This window comes from Natrix helvetica, assembly GCF_964273705.1.
Source record: "Natrix helvetica genome assembly, chromosome: 1".
NCBI classification, from domain to species: domain Eukaryota; kingdom Metazoa; phylum Chordata; class Lepidosauria; order Squamata; family Natricidae; genus Natrix; species Natrix helvetica.
This window is the reverse complement of record NC_138548.1, coordinates 296,560,867-296,580,041: the sequence shown is the minus strand read 5'-3', so window position 1 is coordinate 296,580,041 and position 19,175 is coordinate 296,560,867. Positions and strand designations below refer to the sequence as shown.

At 40.1% G+C, this 19,175-nt stretch overlaps 1 protein-coding gene across 2 annotated transcripts in view; it reads right to left on the bottom strand.

Annotated features, from left to right (window-relative positions):
* The window catches only part of BSN (bassoon presynaptic cytomatrix protein), a 218,626-nt gene that overhangs the window by 33,057 nt on the left and 166,394 nt on the right, over window positions 1-19,175 (bottom strand). For both annotated transcript variants that reach the window (XM_081936756.1, XM_081936755.1), the window contains exon 4: window positions 7,403-7,807. In XM_081936756.1, the coding sequence (XP_081792882.1) occupies window positions 7,403-7,807 (405 nt within the window). The remainder of the gene's footprint in view (window positions 1-7,402; window positions 7,808-19,175) is intronic.

Genomic DNA, 19,175 nt, shown 5'->3' with positions numbered 1-19,175 from the left:
CATAAACTTATCAAGTCCAGGTATCAACTCAGTGGAAAATTTCAAATTTAAGCCCCCTGGCCAGATTATCTAACATCCATCTGAATGCACCCAATGAAAGGCAGAACACTTGCATTTTGAGTAATTTGTTTCCTGATAAACTGCTTTTTCTTTTATGACATTTTTCTAACATTCAACAGAAATCCTCTCTAACTTAAATCTATTATTCTACATCCCACACTCTGGAATGAAAGATAACAACCTTGACTTTCTTCTGAATGACATCGTTTCTGGTATTTGAATAGTGCTACCATATCTTCCCTCAATATTTTCAAGGTTATCGATGCCCAGATATGCCCAGTGCCTTCAATCTTTCCAGATACAACTTCAGTTTGAGTTTCCTAATTATTCTTATTACCCTTGTTTGCCCTCTTCTTCCAGTTTCTCTATATCTTTCCTAAAGCTCCAACCTAGACAGGAGATTCAATGCAGGATCTCAGCAGAGCAGAACAAAATAGAGTCAGCATTTCTTGTGATTTAGAAACTCTGCTTTTGTATAGTCTGAGGCAATCTAAAATTGCATTCGCCTTTTTTTTGCAGCCATATCACGCTGATGCCTGAACAGCTGTTTTGCCATGCCCTCTTCCCACCTGAGATGCCAGAAAACTGTGCTAGCCTAAATCTTGCTGCTTACCTAACATGTTCTTACCTGAATTAATCTGTACTGTGGTTCCACCCATGTGGCTTTAACATGCAACAGTCTAAGAGCCATGACTGGGGGTTCCCTCACTGAAATTCCAGTGTTCCTCAATGTCGATCCTGCCTCTTCTGCAAGCCCACCTATCCTTACATTTCCCACGGAGCATGTCTTTGGCTTCTGCCTAGTCTAGTGTGCATGCTTGCTCCTTTCAAAATCTTATCTGAAATGGTATAGGGTCTGAAATGGCATAGGGTCTGAAATGGCATAGGGTCTGAAATGGCATAGGGTCTGAAATGGCATAGGGTCTGAAATGGCATAGGGTCTGAAATGGCAAAGGGTCTGAAATGGCATAGGGTCTGAAATGGCATAGGGTCTGAAATGGCATAGGGTCTGAAATGGCATAGGGTCTGAAATGGCAAAGGGTCTGAAATGGCAAAGGGTCTGAAATGGCATAGGGTCTGAAATGGCATAGGGTCTGAAATGGCATAGGGTCTGAAATGGCATAGGGTCTGAAATGGCATAGGGTCTGAAATGGCATAGGGTCTGAAATGGCATAGGGTCTGAAATGGCATAGGGTCTGAAATGGCAAAGGGTCTGAAATGGCAAAGGGTCTGAAATGGCATAGGGTCTGAAATGGCAAAGGGTCTGAAATGGCATAGGGTCTGAAATGGCATAGGGTCTGAAATGGCATAGGGTCTGAAATGGCATAGGGTCTGAAATGGCATAGGGTCTGAAATGGCATAGGGTCTGAAATGGCATAGGGTCTGAAATGGCAAAGGGTCTGAAATGGCAAAGGGTCTGAAATGGCATAGGGTCTGAAATGGCATAGGGTCTGAAATGGCAAAGGGTCTGAAATGGCATAGGGTCTGAAATGGCATAGGGTCTGAAATGGCAAAGGGTCTGAAATGGCATAGGGTCTGAAATGGCATAGGGTCTGAAATGGCAAAGGGTCTGAAATGGCAAAGGGTCTGAAATGGCATAGGGTCTGAAATGGCATAGGGTCTGAAATGGCATAGGGTCTGAAATGGCAAAGGGTCTGAAATGGCATAGGGTCTGAAATGGCATAGGGTCTGAAATGGCATAGGGTCTGAAATGGCATAGGGTCTGAAATGGCATAGGGTCTGAAATGGCATAGGGTCTGAAATGGCATAGGGTCTGAAATGGCATAGGGTCTGAAATGGCAAAGGGTCTGAAATGGCATAGGGTCTGAAATGGCATAGGGTCTGAAATGGCAAAGGGTCTGAAATGGCATAGGGTCTGAAATGGCATAGGGTCTGAAATGGCATAGGGTCTGAAATGGCATAGGGTCTGAAATGGCATAGGGTCTGAAATGGCAAAGGGTCTGAAATGGCATAGGGTCTGAAATGGCATAGGGTCTGAAATGGCATAGGGTCTGAAATGGCATAGGGTCTGAAATGGCATAGGGTCTGAAATGGCATAGGGTCTGAAATGGCATAGGGTCTGAAATGGCATAGGGTCTGAAATGGCATAGGGTCTGAAATGGCATAGGGTCTGAAATGGCAAAGGGTCTGAAATGGCATAGGGTCTGAAATGGCATAGGGTCTGAAATGGCATAGGGTCTGAAATGGCATAGGGTCTGAAATGGCATAGGGTCTGAAATGGCATAGGGTCTGAAATGGCATAGGGTCTGAAATGGCATAGGGTCTGAAATGGCAAAGGGTCTGAAATGGCAAAGGGTCTGAAATGGCATAGGGTCTGAAATGGCAAAGGGTCTGAAATGGCATAGGGTCTGAAATGGCATAGGGTCTGAAATGGCATAGGGTCTGAAATGGCATAGGGTCTGAAATGGCATAGGGTCTGAAATGGCATAGGGTCTGAAATGGCATAGGGTCTGAAATGGCATAGGGTCTGAAATGGCATAGGGTCTGAAATGGCAAAGGGTCTGAAATGGCAAAGGGTCTGAAATGGCATAGGGTCTGAAATGGCAAAGGGTCTGAAATGGCATAGGGTCTGAAATGGCATAGGGTCTGAAATGGCAAAGGGTCTGAAATGGCATAGGGTCTGAAATGGCATAGGGTCTGAAATGGCAAAGGGTCTGAAATGGCAAAGGGTCTGAAATGGCATAGGGTCTGAAATGGCATAGGGTCTGAAATGGCAAAGGGTCTGAAATGGCAAAGGGTCTGAAATGGCATAGGGTCTGAAATGGCATAGGGTCTGAAATGGCATAGGGTCTGAAATGGCATAGGGTCTGAAATGGCATAGGGTCTGAAATGGCATAGGGTCTGAAATGGCATAGGGTCTGAAATGGCATAGGGTCTGAAATGGCAAAGGGTCTGAAATGGCATAGGGTCTGAAATGGCATAGGGTCTGAAATGGCATAGGGTCTGAAATGGCAAAGGGTCTGAAATGGCATAGGGTCTGAAATGGCATAGGGTCTGAAATGGCATAGGGTCTGAAATGGCATAGGGTCTGAAATGGCATAGGGTCTGAAATGGCATAGGGTCTGAAATGGCATAGGGTCTGAAATGGCAAAGGGTCTGAAATGGCAAAGGGTCTGAAATGGCATAGGGTCTGAAATGGCATAGGGTCTGAAATGGCATAGGGTCTGAAATGGCATAGGGTCTGAAATGGCATAGGGTCTGAAATGGCATAGGGTCTGAAATGGCATAGGGTCTGAAATGGCATAGGGTCTGAAATGGCATAGGGTCTGAAATGGCATAGGGTCTGAAATGGCAAAGGGTCTGAAATGGCAAAGGGTCTGAAATGGCATAGGGTCTGAAATGGCATAGGGTCTGAAATGGCATAGGGTCTGAAATGGCATAGGGTCTGAAATGGCATAGGGTCTGAAATGGCATAGGGTCTGAAATGGCATAGGGTCTGAAATGGCATAGGGTCTGAAATGGCATAGGGTCTGAAATGGCATAGGGTCTGAAATGGCATAGGGTCTGAAATGGCATAGGGTCTGAAATGGCATAGGGTCTGAAATGGCATAGGGTCTGAAATGGCATAGGGTCTGAAATGGCAAAGGGTCTGAAATGGCAAAGGGTCTGAAATGGCATAGGATCTGAAATGGCAAAGGGTCTGAAATGGCAAAGGGTCTGAAATGGCATAGGGTCTGAAATGGCAAAGGGTCTGAAATGGCAAAGGGTCTGAAATGGCATAGGGTCTGAAATGGCATAGGGTCTGAAATGGCATAGTGTCTGAAATGGCAAAGGGTCTGAAATGGCAAAGGGTCTGAAATGGCAAAGGGTCTGAAATGGCATAGGGTCTGAAATGGCATAGGGTCTGAAATGGCAAAGGGTCTGAAATGGCAAAGGGTCTGAAATGGCAAAGGGTCTGAAATGGCAAAGGGTCTGAAATGGCATAGGGTCTGAAATGGCATAGGGTCTGAAATGGCATAGGGTCTGAAATGGCATAGGGTCTGAAAGGGCATAAGGTTCCCTGCCTGAGCAGGGGATTAGACTAAAAGACCTCCAAGGTTCCTTCCAACTCTGCTATTCTAATTCTAATTCAATTCTATTCCTAATTCTAATTCTATTCTTTTTTATTCTATTCAAACTGCAAAGTTCCTACCTCTCTCTTTTTTCATATTTAAGTTGCAGAATAGGAAGACTGCAACCAAGCTACCAAGCTTCAATTTCCACATCTTTGTTCCTATATATGAACCTGAACCATCAGTTCTTCATTGCCATCCAAGTTTCTATGGACCTATAGCAGAATTAGGGAACAACGTGAAGCAATAGAGATACAAGCCTTTGTGTTCAGGAAAGCAAAGGTTTGTGTTAAACAAGAGAATATTGAAAGGGGTTGCAAAGGCATTCATGCGTATAAACATCTGGGAAAGCAAAGAATGGAGGCTACCCCTGAAAGAAAAAAAAAACGAGTACTGAGGGTCATTCAAACATCCATCCAGTCAGACTTAACTTCCCTATAAAGATGGGAAGGACAAAAAAAAAAAAAAAAAAAAGAGGAACAACCAATCAGGGCCTCCAGTTGCTGGAGGCTGGACTGAGGCCCAACCTGGCTCCATTGCAAAAACCACAGCTATTCGGATAGGAATTTGTGAAGTCAGCATTCTCGCTTGATGCATTCCTCTATGCAGAAGCATTTATGACCCTAATTTGGGTATAACTGTATGATTAGTTGCAAATCTATTAGACACAATATTGTTAGTCCATATTTAATTGAGGGATAATGATGGCAATGAGATGGGCCCTAACTGTTGCAATCAAACCCCTCTCCTTGTCTGGGTTTGAACTGCAAGGGATCTAAACCTTTCCTAGATAAAGCATTGAAATAATTTGGGAATGCCGTGCTTATCCTCCTGCCCCTTCCCACAATACCTCATTATATAATACAGGTATCATAGATCTGAGAAAAAGCACGGGCAGATGTGATCTGATATACCAGTTGCGATGCATCCTTCTCAATAAGATAAAAACCCCAACTATTGGCCAGAGGTTTGGAAAACAAGCCTTCTTGAAAACAAATGCTATCCATCATTAAGGATTATGGTTCCTTCTTTCATCTCACTTACCTTTGCTCTCTCTGTCTGTCAGAGCCTTTTGTGGAGGTTTAGAATGTAATATAACTTCTGCCCCAATAACTCAGCAACTTCCTGCAGGCTGCCAGACTATAAATAGGGCTAGAGGGAGGATTCTCTCCCCCCCCCCATGAGTTTTAGATTCCTAACTGTACTTACCCCTTGGATGCTTTCTTATCTGTCCCCACACGGGCTTTGTCCATGCAAATCCTGACAGACATTTTTCTTGGTTTAATAAAGAAGGCATTGTCCTGCTGGAAACTGAACACCATCTCCAGTCTTGCCTACAAATTCTTTCAAGCAAAAACTGACCCCTAAAAGGCACTTTAGAAATGTGACTGAAATTCAGCTAAGTGCTACATTTATTCCCAGGACTCCAATAACGTTAATGTGGTGCTGATCTCACAGGCAGAATTAAAACGTTTTACATCTTCACATGCAACTTCAGAAACATGTAACTGGAATTTAAAGCCAAGAAGCAAATTTTTCCTCAGGTTTCAAATGGTAAGAATCCCAACCACATATTTCTCACAATTCAGATGTCAGTACTGGGAGTAAAGTAACGGTAAGGCAAAAAAAAGGTCAATCATCAGAATCCCCAAAGGCAGAAAAAACATACTTGGTGCTCAATTGGCATTTTGTGAAGAAAACCCAAGAAGTAAAGATAAGGGTGCTGATCAGACTACTACTTTGATTAAATGTTGTTCATTTAATCAATACTCCAATCAAAATATTGACAACTGTATAATTGGAAATTCCCACAGAACCCATTACAAAAAAGTTATTGTTTGTACTAATATCTATTTCTCAACTTGCAGCTCGGGAGAAATGTGGGCTCTATATTTACCGGAAGGGAAATGAGTTAATGCCCATTACAAAAAAACTGTTGTACTAAGTGCAGAAAATTAAGTAGACAGTCAGGTCCTACAGTCATCTTCTACACTGAAGGGTATTGTATGCTATGTTATGTAACATCCATGGTCTTTATTAATCACTCCAGATGGAGACTGGAAGAGGTCTATTGTGATATCTTAATCTAACAGGGCTTGCTCCTGTTCACTTTCATTCGTTCACTAGCAACAACTAATGGTTCTTCCCTTAGGTACTCCAATTTGTTTTTCTTTCTGGAAGTCTCATAATTAGCCTCCTGCTGTGCACTAATACCTAACACTCTGACTCCTTTGATTCTCCACTGACTCCAACTAAACTTGGATAATTTTTGATGATTCATATCCTATCATAACCCAATAGCAGAAAGAATCTGATGCTGATTTCAAGGGTGCAAATTGTATTCTAGATACCCCATGAATCATTCCTGGAGAAATTACCCTCAACAAGTAACCAAGCACACACAAAGCTTTCTGAAAATGTGTGTATGCGTGTGTATAAACACACACACACACAAATTACAACTGGAATAGAAATATAGATATCGTGGAACGACCAGATCTCCAGTAAAGGAAGCACTTTACAGATCTGCATTTGAAAATGTGCATCAGAGTTGAGGAAGGCTGGTGTGAATCACTAACCATTAGCAAGCATTCTCCTTGGACACACAGTATACAAATTTGGTGCTAGAGAGAAAGAGAGAAATTGTATATTTTCCAGAAATAACTGACTAGCCAATGTTTATACAAAATGATGAAGCTGTGCTCCAATCTAGCAAATCTTGCATTTAGATTGTGAACGTTTTATCACAAAATGATGTATAGTAAATATGTCCTGCCACATTATAACTGTAAACTATATTGTCATGCTTTCTTTATTCATCAGATCAGAAGAGACTTGAAAACAAATTATACAGCATATATTTCTCAGATTAGCACATTTGCAAACAGAATGTGTTGGAAGAGATATTTCCCAGGGAGATAACAAGAATATTTTGAGACACTGAAAATGTTCTGAAAGCTAAGGATGATTAAAAACCCAGCAAGGAAAAACAAAAAACTTATCTCCTTTATATATATTTAAAAGAATTTGTGTAGGCTGTAACTACACATGATGGATTCTATGATCCACATAATAGAATTCAGTCTATTTGACACATAACTTGCCTTAAAATTCTTTACTGGTTCTAGTTCAGGGTTTCTCAATCTTAGCATCTTATAAGATGTGTGAATTTCAATTCCCAGAATTCTTCTGTCTTAGGCTAAACATCTTCCAACACACCTCACATCGCCATCTACTGTTCATACATTGCTAAGTGAAAAAGTGCTTACCTCTTGCTCTCTTGTTTTCTGAGATTCAGATACAACTGTGGTGTCTTTGATATCTCTTTCTGGTTTTGAAGCTGTAATTTTCCCTTTTGACAATGGACTTTCAGAAGGTTTTGGAGACTCTTCAGCTAATTTGGGCAGTGGCTTTTCTTCAGATGGAGCAGCAGGCATTTTTTTTTGGGCTGTGGCAATTGGTAATTTGCTTTGTTCTGAAGTCCTGAAATGCCTGTCTTTAGCAATTGATGGTTCATGGTGCTGGGCTCCTCTCTGCTGCTGACCTCCAGCTTGGTGCCGGGGGGATCCAGTTGGCTGTTGTTTTGAAGTGGGCAGTGGCATTGGAGCAGGATCTCCTAGGCTTCCTTCTAGTAGCCTCTGAGTTTGGCAGTTCAAACACAGCCATTCGTTTTTCTGGAAAAAAGGAGGGAAAACTTATAATATCTGATTGCTTTGATTGAAACAATTATTCAATCAAAAATGAATAATATTTCATTCAAGGATCAAAGTTGACTCTTCTATGGAAACCAGTATAAACTCTTCTCTTACTGGAGAAGAAAAAAACAACTTGCTACTCTTCCCGGACACCCTGATCAGCAGAGACCACAATAGCATACTAGAAACACAAATCTACAGAAAAACCACCCATACTAACCATCAACAACCCAACCTCCCACAAGAAATGCTGTGTAAGGACTTTATTTAAATGAACCCAAACACACTGCAGTAACCCAGAACAGCAGAAAAAAGAAATGGAGCATCTATACAACACATTCCAACAAAATGGATACCACACAACTTTATCAAAAAGCCCCCGACCACTCAACCCCAATACAGCACAACCAACACAAACTGTAGGAAGAATTACACTGCCATATATCAAGAATATCTCAGAAACCACCAAAAGGCTACTACGACCACATGGAATCAGCCTAGCACACAAGCCAGCTAAAGAGCTTCAAAACATCCTAAGCAAACCAAAAAGAGCCAGCAACCCCAGAAATAAAAACAGGAGTCATCAACAACATACAATGTAAGAACTGCGATAACCACTATGTAGAACAAACAGGCAGAAAATTAGCAGAACACACCCGTGAACATCAACTGGCAGTCAGAAGACATGACAACAATTCTTTAATTTCACATAGGCAGATGTGACATAAATCACATAGGCAGATTTAGCCATAGTTTCAATTGGGAAAATGTGATAATTCTAGACCAGGCCAAGTCCAAAAATTTCTAGAAACGTGGCACTCTGACAAATCAGCCATCAGAGATAGACACATAGGCATTAACAACATCTATAGACTATGCAAAAGAGACAATCAATCCACCCAAAAGAGAACAAAAAGACTCCAGCACCTCTCCACCAGTAATCAGCATCCAGCTCAGCATAGATTAAGATTAACATCAGACCAATAATCAAGTAAACAATATTCCAATCAAGAAACTGCCAAAGGACCATCAGTGAATAGCCCAACCAAAGAATCTCTAAGACCACCTCCATCAACACTGACAGGGCAAGCCATTAGAATATAAACTGACAGCAAGCAGCACTCCTTATTAGTACTGATTGTTAAAATATTCATGACTGGGAGAGACATGGGAACAAGGTCAGCCAATGAATAGGCATAGCAACTAAGTCAGCCAATGGGAGCTTAAACAGATCTGAGCCTGTGCAGAGAATTGAAACAGAAACTTAAGAAGAAAGCAGTCTGCTGCTCTGATAAGTAAACTAGCAGTCTGTCTGGGCCTGTTTGATGAAATGAAACTAACTGCTTGTGTTTGCCTGTAATTCTCCTGCCTTGTGTTTACTTGGAAGAACCACCTGTTGGTATTGTACATTTATTCATCTATTCTTATGTATATAAAGAAGTTAATGAATCCTGCTGCATCAGTTATCTGTGTGTGCTTCTGGATTTGAATTTATGCAACAAACTCTGACACTGATGATGTTACCTAGTTAGGGTAATGAAACATCTGCAAGAAAACAAGCTCAGAGAGCACCAAGGACTCCTCATTTCAACCCTAAGCTACAAATATTCTACTTTATTGGTACTCTTCTCTTCATAAACTAAGGTTATGGTACAAATGTATTTTTCTAAACATAACATTCCATTGCATCTGTTCATAAGAGCTTACTGTTAACCAAACCTTATAAATGCAGACTTATCTAGCAATAAGACATTGTATGCTTTACAGCAAGTAAATGCTGTGGTCTGCTAAATGCTAATTATCCAGTTTTTTAAAAGAAGAGAATGTTGGTACTGATACAAATCCTGCATTCTTACCACTGAACTACACTCCTTCTTTCAAGCTTGATTCTTAAATCTTACCTATTTGGATCCATTATAAAAGTGTCTCTGTTTCAGTCTCAGTTCACTAATAATGGCATGTGATGGGTTTTTAATTTCCAAATAACGTGCCTATCTAGGACAACCATTTAATTATTCTTTTCAAAAGCAATTCAAATAGTTTTAGCACAAAACAGCTACTGCAGAAATTGTTGTTTAATTTAATTTAATACAGAAGATCCATCTACAGAAGCTGCTTTGTGATTTACAATAGAAAATGAACAAATCAACACCTTAAAACAGTTCAAGAAACAAGTAAAACAAATTAACAACTATTCAATAAAAGCCAGTTCAAAAAGATGTGTTTTAAGGGATTTAACTATTAATAAAGATGTTAAGTCCTCAACTCTGTAGGTCCAAATACAATCTTCTCAAATACCTTCAACAAATGATCTCAGTAAGCATGGCTCAGGTCCAAATAGCTGTACATAGGCCTTTAAAGGTATTGACCACTCTGCATTTTGCCCAGAGATTAATTGCAGCCATTTCAGTGCTTTTAACACAAATGTAATATTGTTCCTCTGTACTCTTCCCACAAACAACTGTGCTGTCAACTTTTGTACTATTGAGTTTTCTGGATTAGCTCCATATAAAGTGCAATATCATAATTAAACATGGAGTTTACAATAATGAACCACAATTTTAAGACTCTGCAAAGAGTGCAGAGAAGAGCAGCAAAGATGATTAAGGGATGGAGGCTAAAACATATAAAGAATGGTTGCTGGAATTGGGTATGTCTAATTTAATGAAATGGTAGCAGTCATGATAGCTGTCTTCCAATATCCCAGAGGCTGCCCCAAAGAAGAGGAGGTCAACTATTCTCCAAAGCTCCTGAGGGCAAGACAAGAAGCAATGGATGGAAGCTAATCAAGGAGAGAAGCAATCTGGAATTAAGGAGAAAATTTCTGACAGTTAGAACAATTAATTTGTGGAACAACTTGCCTCCAGAAGATGTAAATGCTCCAACACTGGACCATTTGTCTGAAATGGTGTAGGGTTTCCTGCCTAAGCAAGGGATTGAAGTAGAAAACCTCCAAGATCCCTTCCAACTTTGTTATTCTATTCTATTCTATTCTATTCTATTCTATTCTATTCTATTCTATTCTACTCTACTCTATTCTTTTTAGATAGGGACACAGGTGATGAACATCCAAAGCTGATAACAACAGCTGAAAACCACTTCCATTTGTTACTTTAATCTGAGAAACCAAAAACAATCAGATCCAGAAACACTCCATTGATGTATTTGCTTCTTCTGGGAGAGTACATTCCTATCCTAATAGACTTTTGGAATAATAGCTGTCTAGGACTTCCAGGGGAAGTCTGGTGAACTAGCACATCTCCAAAAAGGTAGAGACAACAACTGTGGCTAGAAAACTAGTTTTATGGAATCTCTCCAGAAAAGGAAAGGTTGAGAGATTACCCACATGTGTTCCAGATAGATGATCCTCATGAGAAGTCCACAGGATAGTGGTCTCCTGCGGGTCTGAGAGAAGATGAAGGGTTTAGCCATCATGCTCACAACCGAGACAGAACATTTTAAGGATACAGAATTTGCTAACCTCACTTTCTAATCATTTTCAGAAACTGCCATTTAGCTACCTTACTTAGAGATTTTCAGAATGATGAGCCTGAAAAGCCACATGGAGAATTTACCTTCATTCTTCAACAAAAGAAATATTAATTGTAAGGTTAAGAATTTAAAGAATTGGAAATAACTATCAAATTGTTAAATGAGATTTTTATCCGGGAAAGTTATAAATGAATTAAGGGACCAGAGAAAAGTGGAACATTAGGATCTTTGCTATAATATTGACTTTTTCCTTGAAAGCTTCCCAAATTTCCCCATTGACCTGTAGGAAGGTATCAGTTGTAAATGAAGATCATGGGACTGCAGCAGTGCAGTTGCACATTGAACAGCAGCAGCAGCTGTATGTTAGCCCATTTGTAATATTGATGCACTGTTTCACCCAGTTAAAGGTTACATCAAGAAACTTTTTATACTATAAGAGTTGTGGTGGTGCAGCGGTTAGAATGCAATATTTCAGGCTAATTCTGCCCAGAGCCTGGAATTCAAGGTTGACTCAATCTTCCATCCTTCCGAGGTTGGTAAAATGAGGACCTAGATTGTTGGAGGCAATATGCTGACTCTGTAAACTGTTTAGAGGGGGCTGTAAAGCTTTGTGAAGTGGCATATAAGTCTAAGTGCTATTGCTATATAGTTAGAGATTTTCCACTGATTTGTTGGATGTTTTTGACTTCCCAGTCAAGCCTATGGTCTTGGTATCCATTAGTGGCCTCCTATTCAAGTCCTACAAATATTTAACTCTACTTATCAGCCCTAACATGGTCAGCCTTGTGCTACTCCACAATAATCTTACCTACGTCTGTTTCTCTATCTTGTCTTGATGTCTACTAGGTTGAACAAAACGCTCAATTAGACAGAACAAAACAAAAATACATTTTTCCCAATCTGGGAGGCTTCAAATGGGTTGGGATTTCATTTCCAAAATAGCTGGGAATTCTGGGAATTGTAGCTCTGGCTCATTTGGTGTAGGAATACTTGAGCAATAGATATCTGCATGAAAATATAATATAAACCGCTCTGACCTTTTCAAAGATCAATGGGATATGAATGTAAATTAATAACATGTTCTTTGCCATTTATTTTAAGATAATTATCCTTTAGGAGCAGTCTACACTGATATGATCTTCATATTTAAACCTGCTAAATAAGAATAGAGAAGCTGTGATTATGAGATATTGCTGGCTGAGCCAGTGGGCTCAGTGGGAATTGGAGTCTAATATTTATAGAACCCCAGTTCTGCAAACCAGCCCTGTCTTGTCCTGCATGCATTTTTGAAAGGTTCCTAATTGGTCACTGTAAGGAAGTCTATTTCGTGAGAGGTTGCCTGGCTTGATGCAGCAAAATTATTTTTATGCTTATATTAGGATTGTGCAATGTTTTGGATTTGATTTAGAATGTGTTTTGAAACACCCAGGAAATCTATTTAGATTTAAAGAACCACTTCTAGTTCCAAAAATGGCACAAAGTCACACAAATGTTACAGCACAAAGTCATACAAGGCAGCTGCTTTAATGAGCTACTAAGAGGAATTATGTTCATGCTCTTTAGCATGCCAAAGTACCTCTTTCTAATCACAACCTGTGCACCTTAGTTCTTATCATATTTCTTGAATGTTGTCAAACTCTATCACAATTATGACTGAAGCTGTACAGTAGAGTAGGTCTCAAAATCCCAACTGCAAAAGGGATGATAAAAGGGATGAAACAAAAATCTTGACAATTCCAGTTCTGCAGGAAGGAAACATTGCTTGGACTTAGCCCCAGTCTGCTTCATAGTTGTTCGGACAGGTTAGTTGTTTAGGTGCAGGGGTGAAATCCAGCAGGTTCTGAGAACTGTTAGCAGACATTTTGAGTAGTTTGAAGAACCAGCAAATGCCACCTCTGGCTGCCCCAGAGTAGGGTGGGAATGGAGATTTTGCAGTATCCTTCCCTGGAGTGGGGTGGGAATGGAGATTTTGCAGTATCCTTCCCCTGGAGTGGGGTGGGAATGGAGATTTTGCAGTATCCTTCCTCTGGAGTGGGGTGGGAATGGAGATTTTGCAGTATCCTTCCCCTGGAGTGGGGAAGGAATGGAGATTTTGCAGTGTCCTTCCCCTGGAGTGGGGAAGGAATGGAGATTTTGCAGTAACCCTCCCCTGGAGTGGGGTGGGAATGGAGATTTTGCAGTATCCTTCCCCTGGAGTGGGGTGGGAATGGAGATTTTGCAGTATCCTTCCCCTGGAGTGGGGAAGGAATGGAGATTTTGCAGTGTCCTTCCCCTGGAGTGGGGTGGGAATGGAGATTTTGCAGTATCCTTCCCCTGGAGTGGGGTGGGAATGGAGATTTTGCAGTATCCTTCCCCTGGAGTGGGGAAGGAATGGAGATTTTGCAGTGTCCTTCCCCTGTAGTGGGGAGGGAATGGATATTTTGCAGTGTCCTTCCCCTATAGTGGGGAAGGAATGGAGATTTTGCAGTATCCTTCCGCTGCCACGTCCACCAAGCCACACCACACCACCAAGCCACGCCCACAGAACCAGTAGTAAAAAAAATGGAATTTCACCACTGCTTAGGTTGAATGTATTTTTACTTGTAATATTTTCCATTAGCATAGCATCACGGTTTGAAAAGTAATGAAACGGAAAAGAGAGCCGAGCAGTGAAAGAAATGTTATATTTTACCTGTTTACTTTGATCAATAATCCCATTCATTGGTTTTAGATTTGTACAGTGTATGTCTGGAACAATGAATGCAAGTACAGAAGCAAAGTTATATTCAAAATTCAGACAGGGAGATTTCTTATAAAGATATGCATGAATATACTGATCCAATACAGATATTTTCTTTGTGTCTGCCTTTCCCTTTGGTATTGATCTATGCAGCTTTTTTGCTTCTACAGAGAAGTTGCTGGGCCTTTCAGTATTTATAATGGGATAGAGGCCATTCAAGCTTGTTCCTTTTTGAGTATGCAATACAACAAATTCTGTCTTTTGATTCCTGAGTATTCTGCCTGCCATTCCACTAGAGTGCGGAAATTATTTTCCTGACTAAAATAGTGCGCTTAACATTTTAAATAACTTTATACCTATAAAGGATATGGTTGAATGCATGCTTTGACATCCCTGAGATTCTGAGGCAGAACTATTGTGAACATAAAGCAACCCCTTTTCTGCCTCAGCTCTGTTGTGCAGAAAGGTAATGCTAAGTTAAAATGACAGGACAATTATTCTGAAAATCCTGCTGTATTCGCTCTCTTAAGGGATTCGCTGTATTCGCTCTCTTAAGGGATTATAATTAAAGTAACTGGCTGTTTCCCTTGTTTCAGGTCAGTGCTAAGATCCAGCTCAAATGTCCCAAATGCTGCAAAATATGGGAGGAGAGATATATTCTCGAAGCGATCTATCAGTACAGCATCTTATATTAAAAGGGCTCAAATCCAAAGAACTGTCAGCTCCAGGTCTCCCCTTAAGTCAGGGGTGTCCAGCAGAGCTGCCTGGGGAATTCTGAGAGTTGAAGTCCACAAGTCTTAAAGTTCCCAAGTTTGGACACCCCTGACTTAAGTATTGAAGTCAACTGGGTGGCTTCGGCCCAGTCACTCTCTCTCAGCTCAACTCAACTCACTTCATGGGGTTATTGTTGTGGGCAAAATAGGCGAGAGTAGTATTAGTATGTTTGCTGCCTTGAATTATATAGGGAAAAAAAGGTGGAATAACCATATTAGACAAATCCCAACAAAGGAGTTGGGTGAAAAGTATTTTTCCCATAAACAATATGGTGAGGCATAATTTGCAGAAGCCCATACCAGATCAGTCATTGCTAGGGTCAACAAGGACCACATTAGGTGTTGGAGTTAGGTTAGAATAACAGAGTTGGAAGGGACCTTGGAAGTCTTATAGTCCAACCCCCTGCCTAGGCAGGAAACCCTACACCAGTTCCTGGACATCTGGTGACAAATGGGTTATGGGACTCAAGATTGTTGCCTGAACAACTAGAGTCAGAAAGTCTAGGACTACTAAAGAAAAGTTATTTACTTGTTGCAGATAAATAAAAACTGAAAACGATCTCGTTATCAAGCAAATCCAATGAGAAGATGATATCTGAAAAGATTGTACCAGTTCTGGAAAGAACAACATTCAGAATCAGAAATAACAGAACAGAGGTTAGTAGATCAGTGTTGATTTATAATACAAAATAAAGTATTCACATAAATTGAATGAGAAGAACTGCAAAAGTCTATCTGAGGCAAAGAAATCAAAGCCTTGCTAGAAGTAGGTCAGACTTTAGGGGCAACTCAGGGCAGGTTGGCTGTAAAGAAGGCCAGTACAGCTATTAAACAAAACAAACATTGCATCTTCTCCTCTGCCTTCTCTTCAGAAAGAATAAAGCCCTCTAATTAAAAAATAAAAGAAATTGAAATATGGGAAAAATGGACATCTAGAAGAGGACAAAACCAACACTATAAGGTTACCTGCATTGAAGCTTGTTCTCAAAAATCAGCTAGCACAAGTATTAAAAAACACCAATATCATAATATCAAATATAAACAGCTCACTGCAAGAAACACACTAACTAATGTACTATTTCTGTAGTTATAACTGAATATCTTGGATGCAAAATCAACAAAACAAGAAAAAAAGCTACACAATACTCCATCAATATGGAAGATCAGATTGGAAGAAAAAGATCAGCATGCTAACAGCAAATGCAAGCAAACTGGTACAGATCCCAATGGAAGCCAAGATCTGCTCCTGGGAGACATCCTTTTATAGCCACCAACAATTATATTATGTTATATTAAATCATATGAGATAATAAAATTACTATGCTATAGAGAAATAAGCATCTTGTTCTAATCTTCTGAAAAATAAAGAGAGAGGGAAAGTACAGATTAAGAATTATAATATCTTTTAAGGTTAGGGTCTAAATACAAAAGGAATCTTCTCACCCAGCTCCAGTCACTATTCATCTACACTACTCCTGCATATTTCTTTGTTGCCTCTGCTGTCCCAGCTTCATGGCAGCCATGATGGCTGCCTCTTCTCCTCATTGTGGATGAGAGGGAAGAAGCCCTGAGTCAAGCAGGAGAGTTGCTGCTCTCCGCAACCTGTAGAGGCACCCCTCTTCTCTTCACCACCCCTACAGGGTGGCTTTAGCTCCTTTCGGAACCCTCCAATGTGGATAACTCAGCATGGGAGAGATTATTAGATGGAAAAACTGGAGGTTGAAAGATGGTATTATTAGGTATATTTAAATAATAGGAGGATTGGTACTAGAATGGCGTATTGTGATTTTGAATAATCAAATAATGAAGGACTATAAACATGTGCAGTATGTTATGTGTAGTAATCATTCATATGTACACATGTCAAAGCAATTAATATAAATCCAGCAGGATATCTGATTTGATTATTTATGATTAAATACTAAAAATTTAATAAAGGACCAATGAGATGATTAATTGTTAGGAGAATGTTGAAAATGGTAAGACTGGAGATGTAGACATGGTAACTGGAAAAAATGTTAAAATGTAGATTTAGTTCACTTATGGAATGGCTGTATGATTTGTCTAACATGTATGTTAAGATTGCACCTGGCCTGATAACTGAAAGAATGTTATTTAAAAGTTTGTCTGTACAAAGGGAAAGGTATTGAAAGTGATTACAAAAACAACAAGGGGATTAGTGTGTCTGAGAAATTGTTTGGCTAAGCCCTGTCTGAAAGACTATAAGAATGACAATGAGAAGAGTTTGGAAAAGTAGTGCAGCTTTATGTCAGGCAAGATATGCGCAGACCAGATTTTGTTCTTTAGCAGGATCATTGAGAAATATATAATTTAAGAAAGGGTTTATTTTATTTCTGGAAGGAAGGAAGGAAGGAAGGAAGGAAGGAAGGAAGGAAGGAAGGAAGGAAGGAAGGAAGGAAGGAAGGAAGGAAGGAAGGTAGGGCTCCTTATTCCCTCATGGCACAACAGAATCTGCCACTGCTACCCTTGTGTGAGGATGACAACTTTGCTGACCACATTTTTGAGACACGGTACAATGACAGCTGGGGGGGGCAGGTTGGATTCCTCCTTTCCCCCCATCTGAAGGACAGGAAGAACACACATTGCTGGAGTATTGGGAGGAGACCTAAAACTTAATCCACTGATCTATTTCTTCCCTAAAGGAAAAAGTCATTAAGTTAAACTGCTAACTAAAATAGCTCACAATACTTCATTCTATAGTATAAGTATTGGGTGTGATAAACTGGAAAAAGAGATAGAGTGAATCCTAAAAGCAAGGATCTCCGTCCAAAGTCTCTCAGACCCTTGCATGACTGGGGCAACTGATTATAATTGTCACAGCATTTTAGGCAAGAAAACATTATTTTTCTTTCTGGTGAAAATGCCATGCTGTTATAATTTGTTACAGCACTTGATCAACACATTGAGATTAGAATTTCTTGGTCAAGTTTGATTCATAACAGACTAGACCAGGCTACGACCCCCTGGATACATGAAAATTGATTTCAAACTGCCTGCCTCATTATAAGTTTTTAACTGGATCTAGAATATAACCATATACACACATGAACCTCCACAAACATTTATATTGCAGGCATGAATTAAAGAGCTATTGCAACAGAGGTATATATGGAACTTCATCCTTTCAGCCTTGTTTATGTTGTTCTTCCATTGCCTACTTCTCATGGCCAAGAAATTAGAACCTTCTGACAATAATGATAGCAGGTGAAAGAGAAGGCAAAGAGAAGGTGGTTGGATGGTAAGACTTCTTCACCACATTTTAGCATAGGAAGCACCCAGAGCAGGTCTTCAAAGATGATCCCTGGATATCTGGGAAACATTCAAGGCACAAATGTCCTGAAAGAGGCCTCTCTTCTGTTACTGGCACTATGTTTATGCATGAATGTTTCTCTGATTTCTTTAGTCGAAATGACACAGTTAGATGGAAGGTCTACTTGAGGAAGAAACGGAAGCCCTATATGGGCCAAACGTCCAAACATAATAATAGCACGATTAAGGAAGATTACACAATTTCTGGCTAGTTCACCTTTTCCTTTGAAAATCCTATATTGTTTTCATATGTGTTCTCCTTTAAATTGTGTGTTACTATGGCTTTGGGTAACTTCACCAGGCTCTGTCTAAAGCTCAGTTCTCACAGCTAAGAAAAAGCTGGTGGAGTCAGTTAAGTCCATAGCCTCCTTTCCTCCAGAGTCCAAAAATGCTGACCATATGACAATTCCCAGTTGGAATCCACTAAACTTATTTATGCATTTATTTAGTACTCTATTCCCTAGTGATTTCAAGGCACATTCATTCAATTGTGCTTCAGGTAACGGAACAATTAATGCTGTTGATGAGTCTTTTTTGCAGGCGATCCATTAGTTCCTGCTGTGCGGTGAGGTTTGTTATCGTGATTATAGCCTTCTCCTGGAGAGAAGAAGCAAGTGCTAATCCTCAGGGAGACGGATGGTACTATGGGAATTCAGAATAAAAATAGCCCATTGAAATAAAGAGAGTTGCCATGGTGACTGGAAAAATAAAAATGCTGAGATGGACAGGCAGTGGAATGAAAAGCTACATTTCATGAAATTAGCTCTCTACCATTTCTGTAGTTACACAATGTATGAACTTCCATCCTTCCTCAACACCTGTTGAAACCACTGTAACACATTCACATACTTTCTATTAGGCACTGTGTGTGCGGTAAATTGTTGGTTCTCAGACTTGATTCAGTCACATGACTAATTGTATATTACAGGAATCCAAAAACATAAGCAACATATAAATAAACACATCCTGTCTTTCCTAATTTTCTAAGTGAAGCATTAAAAAAATGCATTGATTCTCAATGAAAGCCAAAAAG